This window comes from Raphanus sativus, chromosome 4 (genome assembly GCF_000801105.2).
Source record: "Raphanus sativus cultivar WK10039 chromosome 4, ASM80110v3, whole genome shotgun sequence".
Lineage (NCBI taxonomy): Eukaryota > Viridiplantae > Streptophyta > Magnoliopsida > Brassicales > Brassicaceae > Raphanus > Raphanus sativus.
Genome location: NC_079514.1, coordinates 50701814 through 50721225, shown reverse-complemented (window position 1 = coordinate 50721225; position 19412 = coordinate 50701814). Strand labels below are relative to the sequence as shown.

Genomic DNA, 19412 nt, shown 5'->3' with positions numbered 1-19412 from the left:
TGGTTTCATGACAGAAAATTTACATTCAAATCATTATTATGATAGCGCTCTCAAACTAATTTCATTTGATTTTTCGACAAATAGAATAGAAAATAATAAACATTTAAAACTAGCAAATATGCTATAATCAAGAAATCAACAAAGGCTTGAAAAACTTATGATGTTCAAGATACTTATGTGAATTGTATGATGATCCTTAATATTTTTTTATATAATTCTGTTTTATATTTAGTAAACAACAAAGGTAGAACTATATAATTATGTTTTATTATTTAGTAAACAGGTTGTAAACTTTATTTATTATTAAATTACAAAACACAACACGTGTATTCTGAGTTGAGACAGCAACTCAACTAATAAGAACATACAGACACAAAAGGAAAAAAAAAACATTCAACCTTCGATATACAGAGCATGATACATCTCAAACACAAGTCTTGAGATCAGAAAGCACCAACGAGAAGAGAGAGTCCGAGCAAGAAGAGCCAAACGATATGAATCAATAACAAGGCTTATCCACGTACAGAATCACTTCCAGCGTTACCTGCGTCGCAAGCTCCTCTTTTTACCACACGAGCTCCATTGCACGCTGCGTCCTCACAACCGCACGAGTACGTAACACCATTGGCTCCGCAAACCAGATCCTCCTGGAAACAGTTTACTGGGCACGCAAATGGATCCGGAACCCCACCGCAGATGTCGTCGCCAGTTTGACCATTCGCAGCTCGTAAGCCGATCAAGCAGAATATCAGAAGAAGTAAGGCAATTCTCACTGAGAACGAGGAGGACGACGCCATCATGTGAATTTCATCGAGTGACTCAAACCCTAATTTAAGGAGATTTTTCTGAGAGATTGCGTGTAACCTTGTTGTTTGAATTTAGTGGTGGTACAGCTGGCCCGCCCATCCTTTTTGACAATCAAGGGAGGAACCCGTCAGTAACGATCCAAGCCGACAACGAAAACTACACGCTAGCTTTTTATGTAGCCTAAACAAGCAAACGTCACTCTCTCTAGTCACAATCTCGGTTTGCTGGTTTATCGGTTCATCAATTTATTTTGACTCCATGCTGGAAAAAATGGAAATTGCGTACAGGTTCGGTTATGCAAGTTCGACATTTATTTCAGTGATTAGAACAAAGGTTAATTAAATTCTATTTTACAAGTAATCAGAAGTGCCAAAATGAGTTCACAGAGGTCAAACATCATAGTAGTTAAATGGTATTGGACTCTTTGGCCTTTCATAAGAGCATCATGCATTATTAGCTAGAACATATGTGAATCTCTCAATTATTAATATTTTAATTTTATGATTATTATTTGTTTATTTAAATTGAATTACTAATTATGATGCATGTGTAAAACAATCTTTCAAAAACATTTGAAATGTTCTCATTTGAAAGCGTTTCTTCCTTTCTTATTTTATGATCAATTTTCTTATCCTGAAAATATGTGTAAGAGATCAAATGGTGATAGTGCTAAGACCTTTTCAACACATCTCTATAAGAGAGACTCTAAAAAAAAAGAAAAAAAAAAGAGATAAGATTTTTGTTGTAATGTGTTCTTCTATAATAAAGAAACACATTGAAGTAAAACTCCATCTCTATTTCAGAAATCTCTATTATAGAAATGAGTTAGAAATGTTCTAAACGTTTAGTTTTACACAACTTTATGTATACAGTTATATAGCTTTCTTTCCAGTGTTTGCTTTGTAAAAAGCAATGTTTTAACAGATTTTTACTTAATTTTGAATAGATTTATATGGTAGATCATCGAGTTTACAAGTTCAACCACCACCACAGATATGTGTCGGATTTGAAAACATTTGTTGACAAAGATCATGTCTATAGGTTTAGCCTATGGATAGTGCAAAACCCTCTGACTCAGACAACATGTTACTCTGATCAATGTATTTGGGTTTTCTGATCAATGTATTTGGGTTTTCTTTTACTGGGCCTTGTTCACAATTGAGTTTTGAGCTTTGTTGCTTTTGGTTTAGTATCTCGGACCGGGTCTGGTGCTGGATGAAATCGGACTCCAAGAACAAGACAATCACATTGAGAAATAACAAGACAAAGAAGAACTCATATCATCTCGTGTCCATGATTTGATGATGCACTGTACAAAAAAGCAAGTAAATATATAGATCTGAGATTTTTTTTTTTTTTGAAACTGCGATCCTGAGATTTGAAAACTCTAGTTTACAACTGCTATATCTTTATGACTCAATGATCGTTATATAAATATAACAATATTTGAATTTGTTGAGGGTAATTATGCAGAGCTAAACTAATTGAAACGCAAGTGAATATAGAGGAGAGATGTAATGTCGTTTTCTTAATGTAATTTTAAGTTTCGGTTTTCGGTTTTCTCGAATTTTTTTTTTTTTTGAACATAAGTTTTCTCGAATTCTTTGTGTTAAATCGGATTGTAAACCAGATTATATAAAACGGCATTATTACTGCTACTATCAACGTCTGATCCATCAAGTATTGACATTGTGACAGAGGGTTTGTTGAGGACAACCCAAAGATCCATGCTTCAAAGGAACTCTAATGAAAGGCAAGACAAGATGTATATAGCCCACAAAGCAAAACAGTAACAAAAAAGGCATATCCATTAAGACAAAGCATCTCAAATTTGAACATACAAACACAAAGAACAACACACATACAAACACAACGTATGAACATACAGACACAGAGAAAAAAAAAGAAACCATTCAACAAGTGATTTACAGAGCATTGATACATCTCTCTTTTTTTTATGAATCACTTCCAGCATTAACTGCCGCTGCAAGCTCCTCTTTTCACTACACGAACTCCATGACACGCTGCGTCGAGACAACCACATGAGTACGTGACTCCATCGGCTCCGCAAACCGGATCCGCCCGGAAACAGTTTATTGGGCACCCACCCGGATCCGAAACCCCGCTGCAAACGTCTCCGCGGGTTTGTTGACGGAGATCATCCGCAGCTTGCAAGCCGATCAAGCAGAAAACCAGAAAAAGTAAGGCAATTCTCACTGAGAACGAAGAGAACGACGCCATCATGTGAATTCCATCGAAATGATTGAAACCCTAATTTTATAATATTTGAGGTTGCGTGTAACCATGTTGTTTGAATTACGTGGTGGTACAGCTGGCCCGCCCACCGATCCAGCCGACAATAAGCCTGCAAGCGTCACGTTGTTTAGTCACAATCACGGTTTGCTGATTTGTATACCAGATTACATATAAAATTTAAGATATCGATATCAATATAGAAAGGTTTTACTTGTAGGATTTGTAAAATTATCCTAATTGTGTAATCAACAAGTACAACTCATGTTTACTTCAGTGACACTTATAACGACTCTGCCAGTGCATACAAAAAAAAGGGGTTACCTGAAATATGGGCTTACCATAAATGGCAGTTATACGGGAGACCCACTAAAAGTGCATTCATTTTTCGTCGTCACTAAACTATATTGGGCTATTTTTGGGCTTACTAACTATGTTTTAATTAAGTTAAGTAAATTAGCTTTAGATGATAATTACAAATCAATAGTATTATTAGGTCAAAGTAGATCTTGTTCTCTATTAGCCGCATATCTTTTCATAACCTTCTTTCTCGTCTCTCTTCTATCCTCTCCTAACCCCATACCAGATCCCATATCATGTTCGCTGCATTTCTTTAACACGAAGATGGCTAAGCCTCGTAAGGGTAAAACGACTGTCTTTTAGATACTGAGAATTGTCAGATATCAACAAGTTTTTTTGACAAGTTTCAGTGTCTCAGAACACAGCCGTTTTCTCGTTTACTAGTCTTGTCTCAGCTGGATCTATCCTCTTGTCTCTGTTCAAAGTAAGGTACACGAACTGCTCTGTCAATACTCTTTTGCTTCTTTTCGTTTACCGTAAGATATTAACCGATGGAACTTTGATACTGATTTTGGCTCATTTCTGGTTTATAATTTCTTTATTTTCCTTCGGATTTAATAGGTTTTTGGTCTAAATCCAGGATTTAAAAATTTAATAGGATTCGAAGTTTCATTTAGAGAATTTATTCAAAAATATAAATTCAGGATTTCACCGATCAACTTGATATTCGTTCGACTTTTTTTAACAAAAAATATAATCCTCACGGAATATATCTATTTTGATATATATTTCTAATTGGAACGTATTTATAGGCCCATTTACGAAGAAACAAGGTCCATTCGCTAGGTCTGATTCTCATCACGTAGAAATGGCCCAAATTATTGTCTTCGGATCAGCTGACTGTTTCGACTTTAGTCCCACTGAAAAGACGTGCAAGTGTTGATCAATCGACTGATACACCAAGTTACTGAATCACCCTCGGTAATTTGAGTGCCTGATGTCCCTCTCAAGGGGTAGAATCGAAGTTTGGTATCGCAAGGGGGTTTTCTGGAGACGTAAAACCCTAAACTTTCTCTCGTTCGGGAATGCTATAAAATGCCCAACATTTCATCGTCAGTCAACTCAACCGCAACCCTTAAAAAAAAATTATCAACAGTGTCTAGATGAATTCGTTAAACACAATGTCTGATTCTCCCGTCAATGACTTCCCCGGCCTTTACGCCAGTAAGATCTCTCCTTTACTCCCTCTCTCTCTGGCCGTTAGATATGTTGTTAGTTCTCGAATAGACATCATGCTTTAGCTTTTTTTTGGAACTTCATGTAATAGATAGATCTGTGAATGGATGGTTTATGTTGCTTAGACAAGTTTTGGAATTTCATGTAATAGATCCTAACTGAATCGATCTGAAGGTTGTTGCGTATCTGTTTAGTAACTGTTTGTGTGTGTGTGTTTTTTTCTCAGCGGCTGAGACAGGTCTGTTCTGGGACAAGGATGAATGCGAGATCACTAATGCATCCAGAGCTGCTCAGGTTTTGAAGAACATGAGAAAAGCCCTTGTCGGTGGTGGTCATCGTGGTCCAGCCACATTTCACGCATATGGTGATTTGACCGGTCTTGACTTCCAATCAACCGACATCAAGCTCAATCATTTTCCCGCAGGTAATTAATTACTTGGCTTTATTAAATTTGTTTTTTCATTTTTATCTATTTACGTTCTGAATCTTGATCTCTGTTTATTATAGGAGAGAAGAATGCGAGACACACCAAAATGTTGGAGGACATTGTGGCTTGGGCAGCGGAGCATCCATCCTGAGCCATCGACGCTGATGCTAGTGATGAGTGACGTCTCACGAGACTTTCTCGATGTTGTTGATGTTTTGACTACCAAGAAGAATTACAGGTTCATTTCAGTGCTTCCAGATCCACCATCACCACCACCAAGGCCAATGATGCTGCTTATAGTGCCCAATGATATACTTGGTTCCAGTGGCTAGTAGGACCTCTACTCTAATAAGTGACCACATTCAGGAGAAAAATAAAGTAGACTAGTATTTTTTTTCTTGGTTGTTAGAAATGTTGGATCGTCCTCTAATGGAACTTTATTAGATGCTTAATAAAATAATCTACTTTAACATTCCTTGTAGTGAATTGTTTATGTGTTGATTAATGTCTTGCATTGTCTTCGAGGATCAAAGTGTAGTAATTAATGGGATCTTAATCTTCGTATTAGTCAAACTAAACTAGTAACATTTGGGCATTGGTCTCACACAGACCTGACAGGAATCAATATCCGTTCAGTCTGTGATCTTATTGGGCTGGGCCTAGTAGGTTTAATTTAAATAGGCCCAGTTGTTTTACTCATAGCGGCGTAAGTTAACGTGAGATGTTAAGGATATCACCAAACCACCAGTCGCTTTACCCTTAAAAAACAAGCTCGAGAGGCGGTTTCTTCTTTTTTTTCTTATCTGGAAGTAGACACTCTTGTCTGAAGCAAAGACAATCAACACAGGATAGTCGTCATCGTCTTCTTAACTTTGACTCTTACAGTATCAATCAATCAATGGCTTCTTCGTCTCCATTGCAAATGGTTCACACTTCTCGCACCATCTCTCAGGTTCGAGACTCTCAACCCTACATTTTTACAGATTTGTTTTCTCAACTTTCGTCGCGAGAACTAAGCTTTAGGTCTACTGGGTTTAAGTCTTTATCAGCAAGATACACTGTCATGTCTTAAAGTCCTCTGCTTGGTTTTTTCTTTAGATTGGTGTGAAGTCGCAGCTAGTCTCCGCACATCGAACACCTCAATCACTTTGCTTCGGAGCTCGTTCCTCTGGTTTCTCACTTTCTTCAAGACTACACTACGCAACAAGCTTCCCTCTTAAGCAATTGTCAGGAGCTTACAAGCTCCAGAGAACAGCTTGTGTCAAATCAATGGCCGCTGTAAGATTAAAAAAAAACTAACTTTGTTATATATAATCAATCAATAGTTATGTTCTGTTGCTTATGGATTATTGTTGATATACTAGGAGGAGGAAGAAGAAGTGCTAGCACCTCCTCAGGCTAAAGTGACGAAAAAGGTTTACTTTGATATTGAGATTGGTGGTGAAGTCGCTGGAAGGATTGTGATGGGTCTGTTTGGTGATGTTGTCCCTAGAACCGTCGACAACTTCCGTGCCTTGTGTACTGGTAAGATCTCTGTCTTTTATCTTTAAAGTTTGTAGCTAAAACAGAATCATTGGCTTAAGCTAGGAGTTTGATTTCTTTTAGGTGAGAAGAAGTATGGGTACAAAGGTTCTTCCTTTCACCGTATCATTAAGGACTTCATGATCCAAGGAGGTGATTTCACTGAGGGAAATGTATGGTTTTTCAGATAATATTGTTAGTGTTATGAGACATATGTAATGATTGTTTCTAACACTGTATATGGTTTCATAGGGTACTGGTGGTATTAGTATCTACGGTGCCAAGTTTGAAGATGAAAACTTCACCTGTGAGTGTTACTACTAACAAAGGAACATTCTTGTTTTCTTTGAACATAGTATTGACTTGGTTTGTGTCTTAATTCTTAGTGAAGCATACTGGACCTGGAATCTTGAGCATGGCTAACGCTGGTCCTAATACCAATGGAAGCCAGTTTTTCATTTGCACCGCCAAGGTTTTATAGAGTCACCAACTCTTCATATCATTCTACTAAACCTTATACATCTTTTTATATTCACAAGGTTCTGTTTTTTTTTTGTCTTGTGTAGACTTCATGGTTAGATGGGATGCATGTTGTGTTTGGACAAGTCATTGAAGGTATGAACATTGTGAGGAGACTTGAGTCTCAGGAGACGCGTGCCATGGATGTTCCCAAGAAACCTTGCAGAATCTATGCATGTGGAGAGCTCCCAATGGAAGCTTGATTAACGTTGTGTCGGATCTTAGTTCTGTTTTTTTTCCCATGAGAAGCCAAAGATTTTGAAGTTATGTTCTTTTGTTTCTTCACTATGGATGCATGCGTTAAGAAGTACAATAAGGTTCTCTCTTACTAGAGTTTCTCTTTAGGCTTGAACCATGGTTGCAACCGTGGATTCTGAACAATGGGCTCGAGCTTATCATCTTTATTGTCTTTCCAAATGTTTGGTATTGCTTCCTTTATGTTACGAATGCTGTTTAGTGCATAGTCTGCACCTGGAACTAGCGTCGAGTTACCCACGAAAAAACGTTTTTGAGGCCCGTTGCTTTAGCACTAGCGATGTTACGAACACTGTCATCGAAGAACATCTGAAAAGATGAAAGATACGACGTAGAGGCTTTGGGTTTTAGTATCTGAAACTATGATAGATTCTTCTGTGCAGGCTTCGGATTCGGTTTCGTTCGGGTATTCAGATGTATTTTTTTTTTTGCTGAAACACTTTGGTTTTTTGAAACACACACATAGGAATGGATATCAATTGATCGGGTTGAGTAAGTAACCAGCAAGATAAGGTTTGAGTTGAGTTAGAATAAGCAAAAGGAAGACGTGCAAGATCGAGTATTAAGAAGGCTGTTTTATGTTAAAGAAACTATTTTATCTAAATTAACTTGTCACAAAAACCAATTATCAGAGAAAAAAAAAAGAACTTGTCCCTATTTACAAAAAAAGAACTTGAGTTTCATAAATCCAATACTCTCTCTCTCTCTCTCTGTTTTATATATTATGATTTGTTATTCTCTCTATTTCATATTAAATTTCACTTAAACATTTTTTTGTTACAAAAAATATTAATTTAGAATTATAATGCAAATTTCAGTTTAATATTAATTAAAAATGAATTGGTTTATAAATAATTTCATTTATTTTAAATACTATTAGTTAAATATATATAATTAATAAAAAGTGATTAATTATAAAACAGAGAGAGAGAGAGTATTACTCACGATTTAAACATGATATTCAGTTATATTGTAAGTACTGTTCTTTCGTTTTTTTAAATAAGAGTCAATTTGATATTTTCACTTAGATTAAAAAGTGATTGTAACGTATATTTAAGTTTTTATTAATTACACGGGTTTAATTAGTTATATTTGAGATAAATAAAATTATTTATAAGATTAATGCATTTGTAATTATTTTAAGATGAAAATAAATATAATTTATATTTGAATTTTAAATTATTTTTTGAGTAACAAGAAAAAAAAATGTTAGCATGACATTTTTTACATAATAAAGTAGTTAAATAAATGTAGTATTTTCTTACAAAAATAATAATCATCAACTAAAGGTGGATTGCTAACGGAGACTTTAGTTTTTGCTTTAGCCAAGCATAGCTAGTCTGGTTTACATGATTTATTTGAACACCTCTATACATTTTATTTCTTAATTTTATATGTGAATTCTAAAATAAAGTTAAAGTAGACCTTGATTATAATTGTACTAGTCAATCCTTTGATAATATTTTTTTTTTGCCTTTGATAATATTGTTATAGTAATATATTTGTTGACTCAAAAAGTTGCAAAATGATGTGTCAGTTTAATCACCAAAGAAAATGAAGGAAAAGATTGTTAAAGATGATCTTAACATGCGCCAAAAGAGGAGGAACACGTAAGCATATTTTAACATTTATTACATTCATTAAGATTAATAGTAGAAATCCATAAGATTACACACCAAAAGAGGAGGAACATTTGACGATAAGAACATGCGCCTGTCGTTATATTAATAGTAAGAAATCAGGGATTAGTATCTAAACAAATGCACACCGGCAAAAAGTTCAAATTATATGTCTTAGAAAGAAACAAATTTGCTAACTGCTTAGAAATATATTTTAAAATTTGTTTACAAAAATTTGTGAATCACATATAGGAGATAAAAAGATTTCCTGCTATTATTAATTTTAAGTCCATTTGAAATATATTTTTAAAAACACTTTTTATTGTAAACAAATGCGCGTACATTTAACAGTAATTTCGAAAGGATTTTACAGTATGAATTATGAAATCGAAAAAGTTAACTGTTAAATCTGTAAGCAAACAGAAAAATTCAAACAAACGTATGAAAGTATTCCAGTATTCCTAATAAATAAGCAAATACGGAAATAAATAAGAGAATTTAATGCAGTTTTTGATTTAATACATTTAAAAAATTAAACAAAAAAAACAATAACAAGAACGTGACGGAACATAATGATTACAAAAATGGAAGCGCGTGAGAGAATCTATAAAACCTTTCATCTGCTTGACTCTTTTTCTTTTCTTTTCTCTTTCACAAAAACAATAAAATCATTTTTGAATTTTTGTCATAGTAGTGTCTCTTCATGCACTGAGTCACTGTGTGTGATTAGACTAACACAAAAAAAAAATCGAAAATCAATCCTTTTAATCCAAGTTTTCGCGCTCGCTCCGAAGCTGCATTTCGCTTAGCTCCGAAGAAGCTCGGCGAAGGAGATGAGGAGCATGCTGTTGTTGTCACTGTGGATTGGTGTGGCTGTATGCTCAGTGGCGTCGGTGGTTGGGAGCGGATCTAGCGAGGGAGATACAGAGATAGCGATATCGATACTGGAGAAGAAACTGATGGCGGCTGAGGAGCAGGTCACCATGGTGCCTCTCACCTTGATTCAAAGAGCTGCCTCCAAAGGAGCTGGTACTCTCTCTCTCTCCCTCTGAGTTTGATTTTTGACTGTTAGCTCGAGAGTCTCGTAGACTCAGATTCATCCTTGTTATTGATTTAGGATTTGAAATTGATGATGAGTGGTTGCAGTGTGCTTAGATGGGACGTTACCTGGTTATCATCTAGATCGTGGTTTCGGCTCTGGTGCTAACAATTGGCTTATCCAACTTGAGGGTGGGGGATGGTGTAACAACCATAGGAGCTGTGTGTATCGCAAAACAAGTCGTCGTGGCTCCTCTAATTTCATGGAAAAGACTTTGCCTTTTACTGGCATCTTGAGCAATAAACCTCAAGACAATCCCGGTTTGTTATTATTACTCTCAACTATCTATCATCATGGAGTTTTATAATTGCTCAACTCAATAGTAGTGACTTTTGCAGACTTCTTTAACTGGAATAGGATCAAGTTGCGTTACTGTGATGGTGCCTCTTTCGCTGGGGATAGTCAGGATGAGGTTAGTCAGAGTTTGTATCTTGGTTCAATAATTTATGAAACTTTTTAAGTTTTGTTGCAAATGGGCTTTGTTTTTCTAGAGTTCCCAAATTTTCTACCGAGGGCAACGGATTTGGCAAGCGGCTATGGAAGAGTTCTGGTCTTTAGGCATGCAGCAAGCAAACCAGGTCCTTTTTTTTTACATTTCTCTATCAGGGTTTATGTTCAGTTTCATCTTAGTTATCTAATCACTTGCAAGTGAATGTATTCATCACAGGCTCTGCTTTCTGGATGCTCAGCCGGAGGATTAGCTTCCATCTTGCACTGTGATCAGTTCAGAGAGCTCTTGCCTAGTTCCACTAAAGTCAAGTGCTTAAGTGATGCTGGAATGTTTCTAGACGCGTATATCTCTTTTTTTTTTTCTTTTTTTTTGATTTTCTGTTTTAGGACAAGTATTGAAAAAAATCCAAACTTTGAAATGTTATGATGGAAAAAATGCAGAGTGGATGTCTCTGGGGGCCACTCGCTCAGGAATATGTTCCAAGGTGTTGTTACTGTGCAGGTAAATCTCAGATTCACTTTTTGTTTTTCTTTTTCTGAAACAGGCATGAATAAAGTGCATAGCATAGAACTTAACGATACCATATGCTCACTTTGATACTTTTTCTGTTAATTTACAGAACCTCCAGAAGGGCTTGTCCAGCACTTGTACAAACCATTTAGATCCTACCTCGGTACATCTCTTTTACCTTTTTAATATCACTGTTTGATCAGCAAAATTACTTGTAGACAAAGGCCTTGAGAGAATCTTTTGTGCCTTTTTCTCTTTTTTCCTCAGTGCTTCTTTCCCCAGAACTTGGTTTCAGACATCAAAACCCCAATGTTTCTTCTCAACACAGCATATGACTCGTGGCAGGTGATGATCTTGTTTTTCATCTTGAGCATTGCTCTGTACACAGTGTTTGATTCTTGAACATTCTCTAACAGATCCAAGAGAGCTTAGCTCCTAAAACTGCTGACCCAGGCGGCATCTGGAAGGCGTGCAAAGCAGATCACTCGCAATGTAACTCATCACAGATCCAATTCTTCCAAGGTCACTCTCTCTCCTACTCTATGCTAAGCCGGCACCATATTGATGGTTTCTAATAGCTTTTTTCTTTCTTACATCAAATAGAATTCAGGAATCAAATGCTATTTGCCGTAAATTCATTCTCCACATCCGACCAGAACGGTCTTTTCATAAACTCTTGCTTCGCGCATTGTCAAACTGAAAGACAGGACACTTGGTTTGCCCAAGATTCTCCCCAACTCAACGGAAAGGTAACATCACCCCTCAAAAAAAGCCCTTCAATCATACAGAGTGTTATTAAACTCCTGCTCATGATTGTCTTTTTAAGCAGAGAGTTGCAGAGACTGTAGGTGACTGGTACTTCGACCGAGCCAAAAGTGTCAAAGCCATCGACTGTGCTTACCCATGTGACAAAACATGTCACAATCTGATTTTCGAGTGAGTCAATTTATTCTTTCAAACTTATTTATCGTACACTTCATCTGTAACATTCATGTAACTCTCATAAGAGAACCATTTTATTTGTTGATTCAGTATCATAATTTATATTTACGTTGACATCATTTTCGATTGGAATAAGCTTTTGTTTCAAAGATTTTGTTTATCCTATATGTATGTATATATTCTTTGTGCAGTGTTCATCAAACAGGTGTAGATTGGAGTGTTGATCAAACAGCTCTAGAGATCTCAGCTTCTTCTTCTTCTTCTTCAAGATTTTGTTTTACTCTTTTCAGAGCCTCTTTGGTCTCTCTATTGTTGACAACGCTCATCCTCATATGCTTAGTTCAGTAGGTATAGGGAGACCTTATTCTTTCATACCTCATAGTTTTTATAACCTTTTGATTCAAATGTTGAATCTAAGTTAGTAATCAAATCTATGTATGCAGAACAGAATATATCACTAAGAGAAAAAAAAAACAAGAAATAAAAACTCATGGTTATACTGTATGTTATTATGGACTTGTAAATCTACAATATATTAGATCACTGCGGAGGTGACTTGCGATACAAGCTTCAAATAAAAACGAAGAGCAATAATGATTGATTAATGGATCCATTCTTGTAGTTTATAGACGCATTAAACACATGTCTTGTTACGTTTTTAAGATTTGGGAATTAATAAAGAGCAAAAAAAAAAGTGAGAAAGACAAAAAGAAGCCCGAATCAAGCACGGGGTTAGTGCATAAGCTAAAATCAAAATAATTGAAATAAAATATAGTATCAATTGTTCTTTAGAAAAGGCACACATATTCAGCTCAGGAGATTACACCTCAGTATTAGCACGCACGCGCACAGTCCGTATCTTTGCTTCAAGAAGCTTCAACAAACTCAAATATAATAAGATACATGAAAAGAGCATTACTAATACCTCAAAAGATTGCCCTCCTAGACTACTTTAGTGACCAAATCTAAATCTTCCTCTGTTTTGTGAACTTTGAATTGTGATTAAAGAAAACATGTTTTCACTCGGTTTTAAGGGGAAATGAATATACCTTTTTGGGGTTGCAACTAACCAAAAAAGGCATCTTAAACCGTCAGACGGATTGTTAAGAGTGATTAAGTATATGTTTATTGATATAATCACATAACTGAGTTGGGCAGCAAGAGGTTACAAAGAGTGACGAGACATTTAATCATCCTTGAGGTGAAGCTACCCCATGATTCTACTGACAAGCAAACACATTGCAGTAAAGTCGAATTCTTAATTTACTAGTGTATAAAAATAATTTTTGGTTCTCAAAAAGAGAGGTTTGAAAATTCTCTTACAACTTAATGATTTATAAGAATTCTTAATTTACTAGTGTATAAAAATATTATTTGGTTCTCAAAAAGAGAGGTTTGAAAATTCTCTTACAACTTAATGATTTATAAAAGGACAAGACAGTATCATTAAATCTTGAAGCTAGAAAACTATGAGTGCCTTGAAATTGAGAGTCTATTCTCCTTTTGAAATGAGTTTCTATGCCATGAGCATATTCCCTTTGCTCTATAATCTCAGTTCTGCTTGTTTGATTAATTTTAGAACTATTATTTAATTTTCTTAAATTTGATTGTAATTTGGGAGTTTTTTTGTTTCACCTTTTCATGGAAAGAGAAAGACTTGCTAAAATATGATCTTGATATATATATATATATATAGAGAATGAATGTTAAATTGGTATTCATCAAAAAAGATTTTTACATCAAATGCAGCCTGAACTAGAAATTTGTGGTAAAACCATACTATTACATCAAGTGCAACATGATCTTGACATTTTGATGACTCTTTCTATTTTTAATTCTTTTTCGAAATATTCATACGTTGTATCAGAACCAAAGAAAATTACTGACCAAATTCATGCAGCATATTGGTAATCTAGAAAAAAGGAGAGTGTAATGTAAAAGATAGATATAAAAAGGTTCAGGAGACAAAGAATGGTGTATTTTAGCACACACAAAACAAAGAATGGTTTAAAGAAAAGTTTGAAGAAGAAAGAAAGAGAGAAAAGGAGAAGAATGATGATGGTAATGGTAGGGGTGGTGGGGAACATATATGTTCTTTTTCTTTTCCCCTTCTTTTCTCCTATCTCTTTATAACATGGTTACAGAGTTTCTTTTGGTTTAAGCTAATCTTTTCTGTCCTTTTCTTCTGTTTATCTAATTGCTTCTTCAAACGAAACGGTATCATCGCAGTTAATGTCGGTTAATGTGATAAAGACATTGTTTGAATGTTTCAGACTTTCAGGTTCAGACCATTTGTACTAACTATTAACTAACATGAGTATGCTTAGTTCTGGTATTGACAACGACAATATTTGATATAGTTTTTTTTCAAACAAACCAAAAGACAATAATTGGATTTTTATATATATATATATATATAAAAACTTTGAACCAAGCGAGATACATTCAACAGAGGAGAAGGGGTGGAGTCATGATCATTTTTTCCGTTAAAAGTATTTTTATTCAATATTGTCTATCAGAGACAATAGCATAATAGTTGATATGATACATGGCATCAAGAAAGCCAGAACAAGCTCTTGAAAATAATCTAATTTAATCGAAAATGTGATCTGACAATTCACGATTACAAGAAAAATTAATGATAAAATTCATACTGAATTTGGTTAAATGATGACACTACATTAATATCAAAATGATTTTGATTCGTGGTTTTTAATAATCGAAGTGCTTTCCCGTATTATAACGGGATGCAGTCATTTACGTTGCTTACACGATAAAATTTTTCCACATAAAGATAGATTTTTTTCTTTGGTTAAAGTTGTTTCGAAAAAAATCCCTTCCGAAAAATTAACTCTAGAAACCATCAAATAATATGCAATAATCATTACAACAAAAACAGAGTAAAACGAATATATTTCCGATTAAAAGAAACCGGAAGAAAACGAAGATATTCCCAAAAATTTATGAAAAATATCCAAAAAATCATAATACTAAAGAACAAAAAAAAGATTATTATAGAAGAAATTTCAGCGTTGGTGTTTAAAAAGCGACCGGCGTAGAGTAACAAAAAATCTCTATTTTTTTTTCTTATCACTGGCGGCTAGAATATTTTTTCTGGAGTCATGATCATTTAATAGATAGTTTTTTCATTAAGGTTGCACCTTGATAGGATGACATTTTAAATGAAAAGATTAGTATTTAAAATTCTAGATAGGGTCTATTCCAATCAACAAAACCGTAAATAAATTTCCATTTGATGCTGAAAGGTATTTGGAGAATACCATAAATTTCGATTATAAAATCTTCAATTACAAAATGGAAAAAAGAAACAAGGAGACTCTAGTCATCTTGATTGGTCATGAAGAAACTAAGGAGTGATAAAAGAAAATTCGTAGAAGTGGAGGCGACAAAAGTGAGAAGACACCTGGAAAAAAGCATGTGACGTGGGGAATGTGAAAATGTTGTCTTCTACGGGCATTGTGTCGTCTAACATTTTCTCGTGCTTGCAAAAATATGTTTTCAAGTGCGTGAGGTGAATTGTGACGTCTCCTTAAGTCCATCCATAGGCGAAGCATCTTTCATTAGCTCCTCTCTTTAAGGTTACGCATTCATTACCCATCCATCATGCTTGCCTCCCTTTTCTCCTCTTTCTTTATATAGTAGTACTATATTTTAAAACTTTCCGATATCTCTCTTTCTTTTTGCTTAAAATTGTTACCTTTTTTTGTTGATAAAGACTTAAAACTGTTACATGTAACGTATAAAAACAAGGAACATTCAATTTTCTGGAGAGCACCTAGAATCAGATAAAGAACTAATTTGATGTGTTTTTTGGTTTATGGCACGAATAGATTGTAGGCACAAAAGCTATACCTTTTTGCTATAGATTTGTAGGAGCATCGATTGATTCACTTTAATTTTACTGATAAAAGGGTGATTATAATACTGAAAATAGCGTATGTTTCTTGGTTGGGGACTTGAGTATTTGCTTTATGTTAACATAAAGTAGTAATCAAACAAATTGAAGAAAGAAGTGTAACTCAAAGTGACTTGGATTAGAATAATGTGAAGCTCAAACTCATGCCATGCTGGCTAGGATACGATGTAGTCCACTTAGGCTATTTTATAATTAAATTAAGCATAACCAGAGTGTTAATGACGTAAATGAGACGTGCTTAACAGCTGATATATCATTAAACAACTACTTAGATTAGTTTATGCTAATAGAAAAATTATTTTTATTTTAAAAAGTTTGTTGCGGTTATAAAAAACCCATAGTTTGGAAATGGTGTTGTCGAACCCACTAATGCATCAATGCGCGTCACGATAATCTCATGCATTGAACTTTATTTATACGGACGAAAAATTAAGTAACTATGATCTTAAAAATTTTCAAGAAAAAAAATGTTCTTATCCGGTTAGAACATGTATCTCTTAAGTGGAGTATTAGTCCTTCCGATTTCATCTTTGTTTTGAATCTGCTAAAGTGTTGCTCACATTTGTGTTTCATTAAGTTCATCTCATTTTAAAGATGATTAATCTGTAAGAAAATCATTTTTGTTTGTTTTTGATGAAATATATATTTCTCATAATACAAATAATATGTGATATCAAGCTAAATGAATTGCACAATTTAGATTGATGGAATAAAAAATTGATACGCAGAAACAAAACATTTGAAACGTGATTGTTTAAAACTTTAGGAATATAAATGTTTTGGAAATAATATGTTAAGTGTTGATTAACATAAAAATATAAATCAACAAAATAAAATACTTCATTTTCATATACTTAACATAAAAATGTTTTGGAAATGTTAACATTTATAAATGTTTTGGAAATAATGAGATCGGTACAATTAGGAATATAAAACTTTAGGAATATAAATGTTTTGGAAATAATGAGATCGGTACAATTATTTTATTTTGTTTGATCTGTATAAGAATATAAATCAACACTTAACTATTTTTATGTTAAGTATATGAAAATGAAATAACTAATAATAAATATTGAAGTAGTATGAAAACTTCAACATAAAAGAAATCCAATACTTTTATATTAAGGAAGTATCTTATCTAAAAATAAGAATCATAACAACAAATCAAAGATTAATAACATCAATCTCGTTTTTCACTTGGGTTTTCATGCAACCTAGCACAGAACTATGCATCTTAGATCTTTTCCACTTAGGTAACCAAAATCCAACACTAATATATGTAATATGTGTATATATAATATAAATTCCAGTCTATGTATTTTGAGGTTTTCTATCATGGAAAAGGAAACAAGGGTATATTTTTGTTAAACAAAGAGTACTAGGATTGGAGTATCAAACTTGTAACAATACAAATAGAACACATCCAGCAAAAAAATCCGGGCACAAAGTCTAAACCAACACTTTGACCAAATGTTTGCTTGACACGTATACTTGTCTGCTACATCAGCAACATCTTTAACAACACTGTCTCATCATTCCACCATCTCCGTTTTTATTTATTCAGAAACAAAATATTAAGAAGACCATATCAATATCAATTCTTCTTCTTGGAACATTATATTATATTATAAAAATCCTCCTCTCTATATATATACACGCGTTCAAATCATCAATCACATCTCTACATAAAAATCATAGAGAAAGAGAGTAGTAAGAAAAAATGGGAAGAAGAAGAAGCTCACCGTCTTCGTCGATAGAAAGTAGCTGCAAAAGCAACCCATTTGGTGTCTCCTCGAGTAATACTCAGAACCTAAGCACGGACCTGAGGCTCGGACTCAGCTTCGGATCATCGTCCGGACAGTATTACAACGGTGGAGAAAACCATGATGGATATGGAGTCGTTGCGGCTGATCATGAAATGATCATGGAAGATGAAGATCAAAACGAGTGTAATAGTCTCGGAAACTTCTACGTGAAGGTGAACATGGAAGGAGTTCCTATTGGAAGAAAGATCGATCTCTATTCTCTTAATGGATACCATGATTTGATCACAACTCTCGATTACATGTTCAACGCCTCAATCCTATGTAAGAATCTACTTCACTCAGATATATTTATATATCTTTGCATGTCACCATTCACCAATATCTTATATGAATATAACGAACTCAAAATAATTATACATATATCGTTTTGTTGTTGGCTTTTTTTTTGCTAAAGAATATGATATCGTACAACATGATCATTTCTATCTATATAAATCTCTTTGTATGTAAACCATAACATAAGAATAATGATGAAAATTGAAACAGGGGCTGAAGAAGAAGAGATGTGTAGTGAGAAGAGTCATGTGCTAACGTACGCAGACAAGGAAGGTGACTGGATAATGGTTGGAGATGTTCCTTGGGAGTAAGTACTTTTCTTATTTATTATAACTAATCTTTAACTAAACACATTGCAATTTTGATTGATGACTACATATAATGATGTAGAAGTCTAATGGGGTTTAATTGATTATTCTATAGGATGTTCTTGTCTAGCGTGAGAAGACTAAAGATCTCAAGAGCGTATCACTACTGATATAAAAAGCAAAGCAAAGACGGAATCTAGGATTTGACCAATACAGTGAGGGAAGAAAGTTTTGTCATGATGTAAATCACTTGTTTGTCGGAGATTTATTCAAAATTGTGTTTCTAGTTCGCTACTTGATGTTAGTATTATTCGGTTGTAACTTGTAACGATGGAAAAAAATCAGATCATTTTCAAGAATCTTTATGTTTCGTTGTTTATTAGATTTTTAGTTTCAGAAAAATTACTAGCTAGCCTATATATAATAAAACTACAAATTGTATATGAATTGAACTCACACATAAAAACTAACTAAATAATTGAAGATTGCTACATAGATAATTTTTCTAAGATATCTGCGTGGGCTACAATTAGGAATTTTAATACAACTTTCAATTTTAAGATTTAACATTATAATTAAAAGTTTGTGATACTAGACCTCTACATGAGCTACAATTAGGGGTAGCAATCCGATTAAAACCGAACCAATTAAAACAAAACTGAATAAAAACAGAGAAAATAGTTTGAATTTGGTAATACTGAATAATTAAATGGATGTTATTTAAAGAATCACAATATATTTATAAAATTCAGTATATAAACCGATCAAACTGATTAAACAAAAGATAGATTAACTTAAATATATTAGTATACATATTTTGTTAATTTTATAATATAATACATAATTTATTTTATTAATATGATATTCATATTTAAGAAATTTATTTTAACAATCTGTTACTTTGTTCTAAGTCTAAAAGTTATTTTCTTATTTTCATCATATTAAATAAAGCATAATTTTTTTTACGTTTTAATGGTAAAATATTTGTGCTCTAATATAGATCTTTATTAATATTGTGATATTCCTATTTTTTATTTTACTTTTAATCGTTAAGTAAAACAGAAAATATTATATTTGAATTTAGAGTACAAAGTATTTATTTATGATATTCATATAATATAATTAA

At 33.8% G+C, this 19412-nt stretch overlaps 3 protein-coding genes and 1 pseudogene across 3 annotated transcripts; all 4 read left to right on the top strand.

The window, feature by feature from the left end:
• Window positions 1-3575: 3575 nt before the first annotated feature.
• On the top strand, window positions 3576-5495 carry LOC130511799 (uncharacterized; annotated as a pseudogene).
• A 279-nt stretch (window positions 5496-5774) lies between these two features.
• Window positions 5775-7524, top strand: LOC108849744 (peptidyl-prolyl cis-trans isomerase CYP20-3, chloroplastic). Its single transcript, XM_018623346.2, has 7 exons — window positions 5775-5975; window positions 6122-6301; window positions 6388-6547; window positions 6629-6717; window positions 6797-6851; window positions 6931-7016; window positions 7111-7524. Exons 1-7 carry the CDS (start codon window positions 5922-5924, stop codon window positions 7264-7266), a joined length of 780 nt encoding a protein of 259 aa, XP_018478848.2. The 5' UTR covers window positions 5775-5921; the 3' UTR covers window positions 7267-7524.
• Window positions 7525-9589: 2065 nt separating this feature from the next.
• LOC108849440 (pectin acetylesterase 6) lies at window positions 9590-12443 on the top strand. Its single transcript, XM_018622994.2, has 12 exons — window positions 9590-9966; window positions 10084-10296; window positions 10375-10448; window positions 10528-10614; window positions 10704-10828; window positions 10928-10988; window positions 11107-11160; window positions 11265-11342; window positions 11414-11519; window positions 11601-11746; window positions 11827-11933; window positions 12131-12443. Exons 1-12 carry the CDS (start codon window positions 9771-9773, stop codon window positions 12285-12287), a joined length of 1404 nt encoding a protein of 467 aa, XP_018478496.1. The 5' UTR covers window positions 9590-9770; the 3' UTR covers window positions 12288-12443.
• A 5047-nt stretch (window positions 12444-17490) lies between these two features.
• LOC108852427 (auxin-responsive protein IAA30) lies at window positions 17491-18665 on the top strand. Its single transcript, XM_057009479.1, has 3 exons — window positions 17491-17963; window positions 18189-18285; window positions 18402-18665. Exons 1-3 carry the CDS (start codon window positions 17597-17599, stop codon window positions 18454-18456), a joined length of 519 nt encoding a protein of 172 aa, XP_056865459.1. The 5' UTR covers window positions 17491-17596; the 3' UTR covers window positions 18457-18665.
• The last annotated feature ends 747 nt before the right edge of the window (window positions 18666-19412 follow it).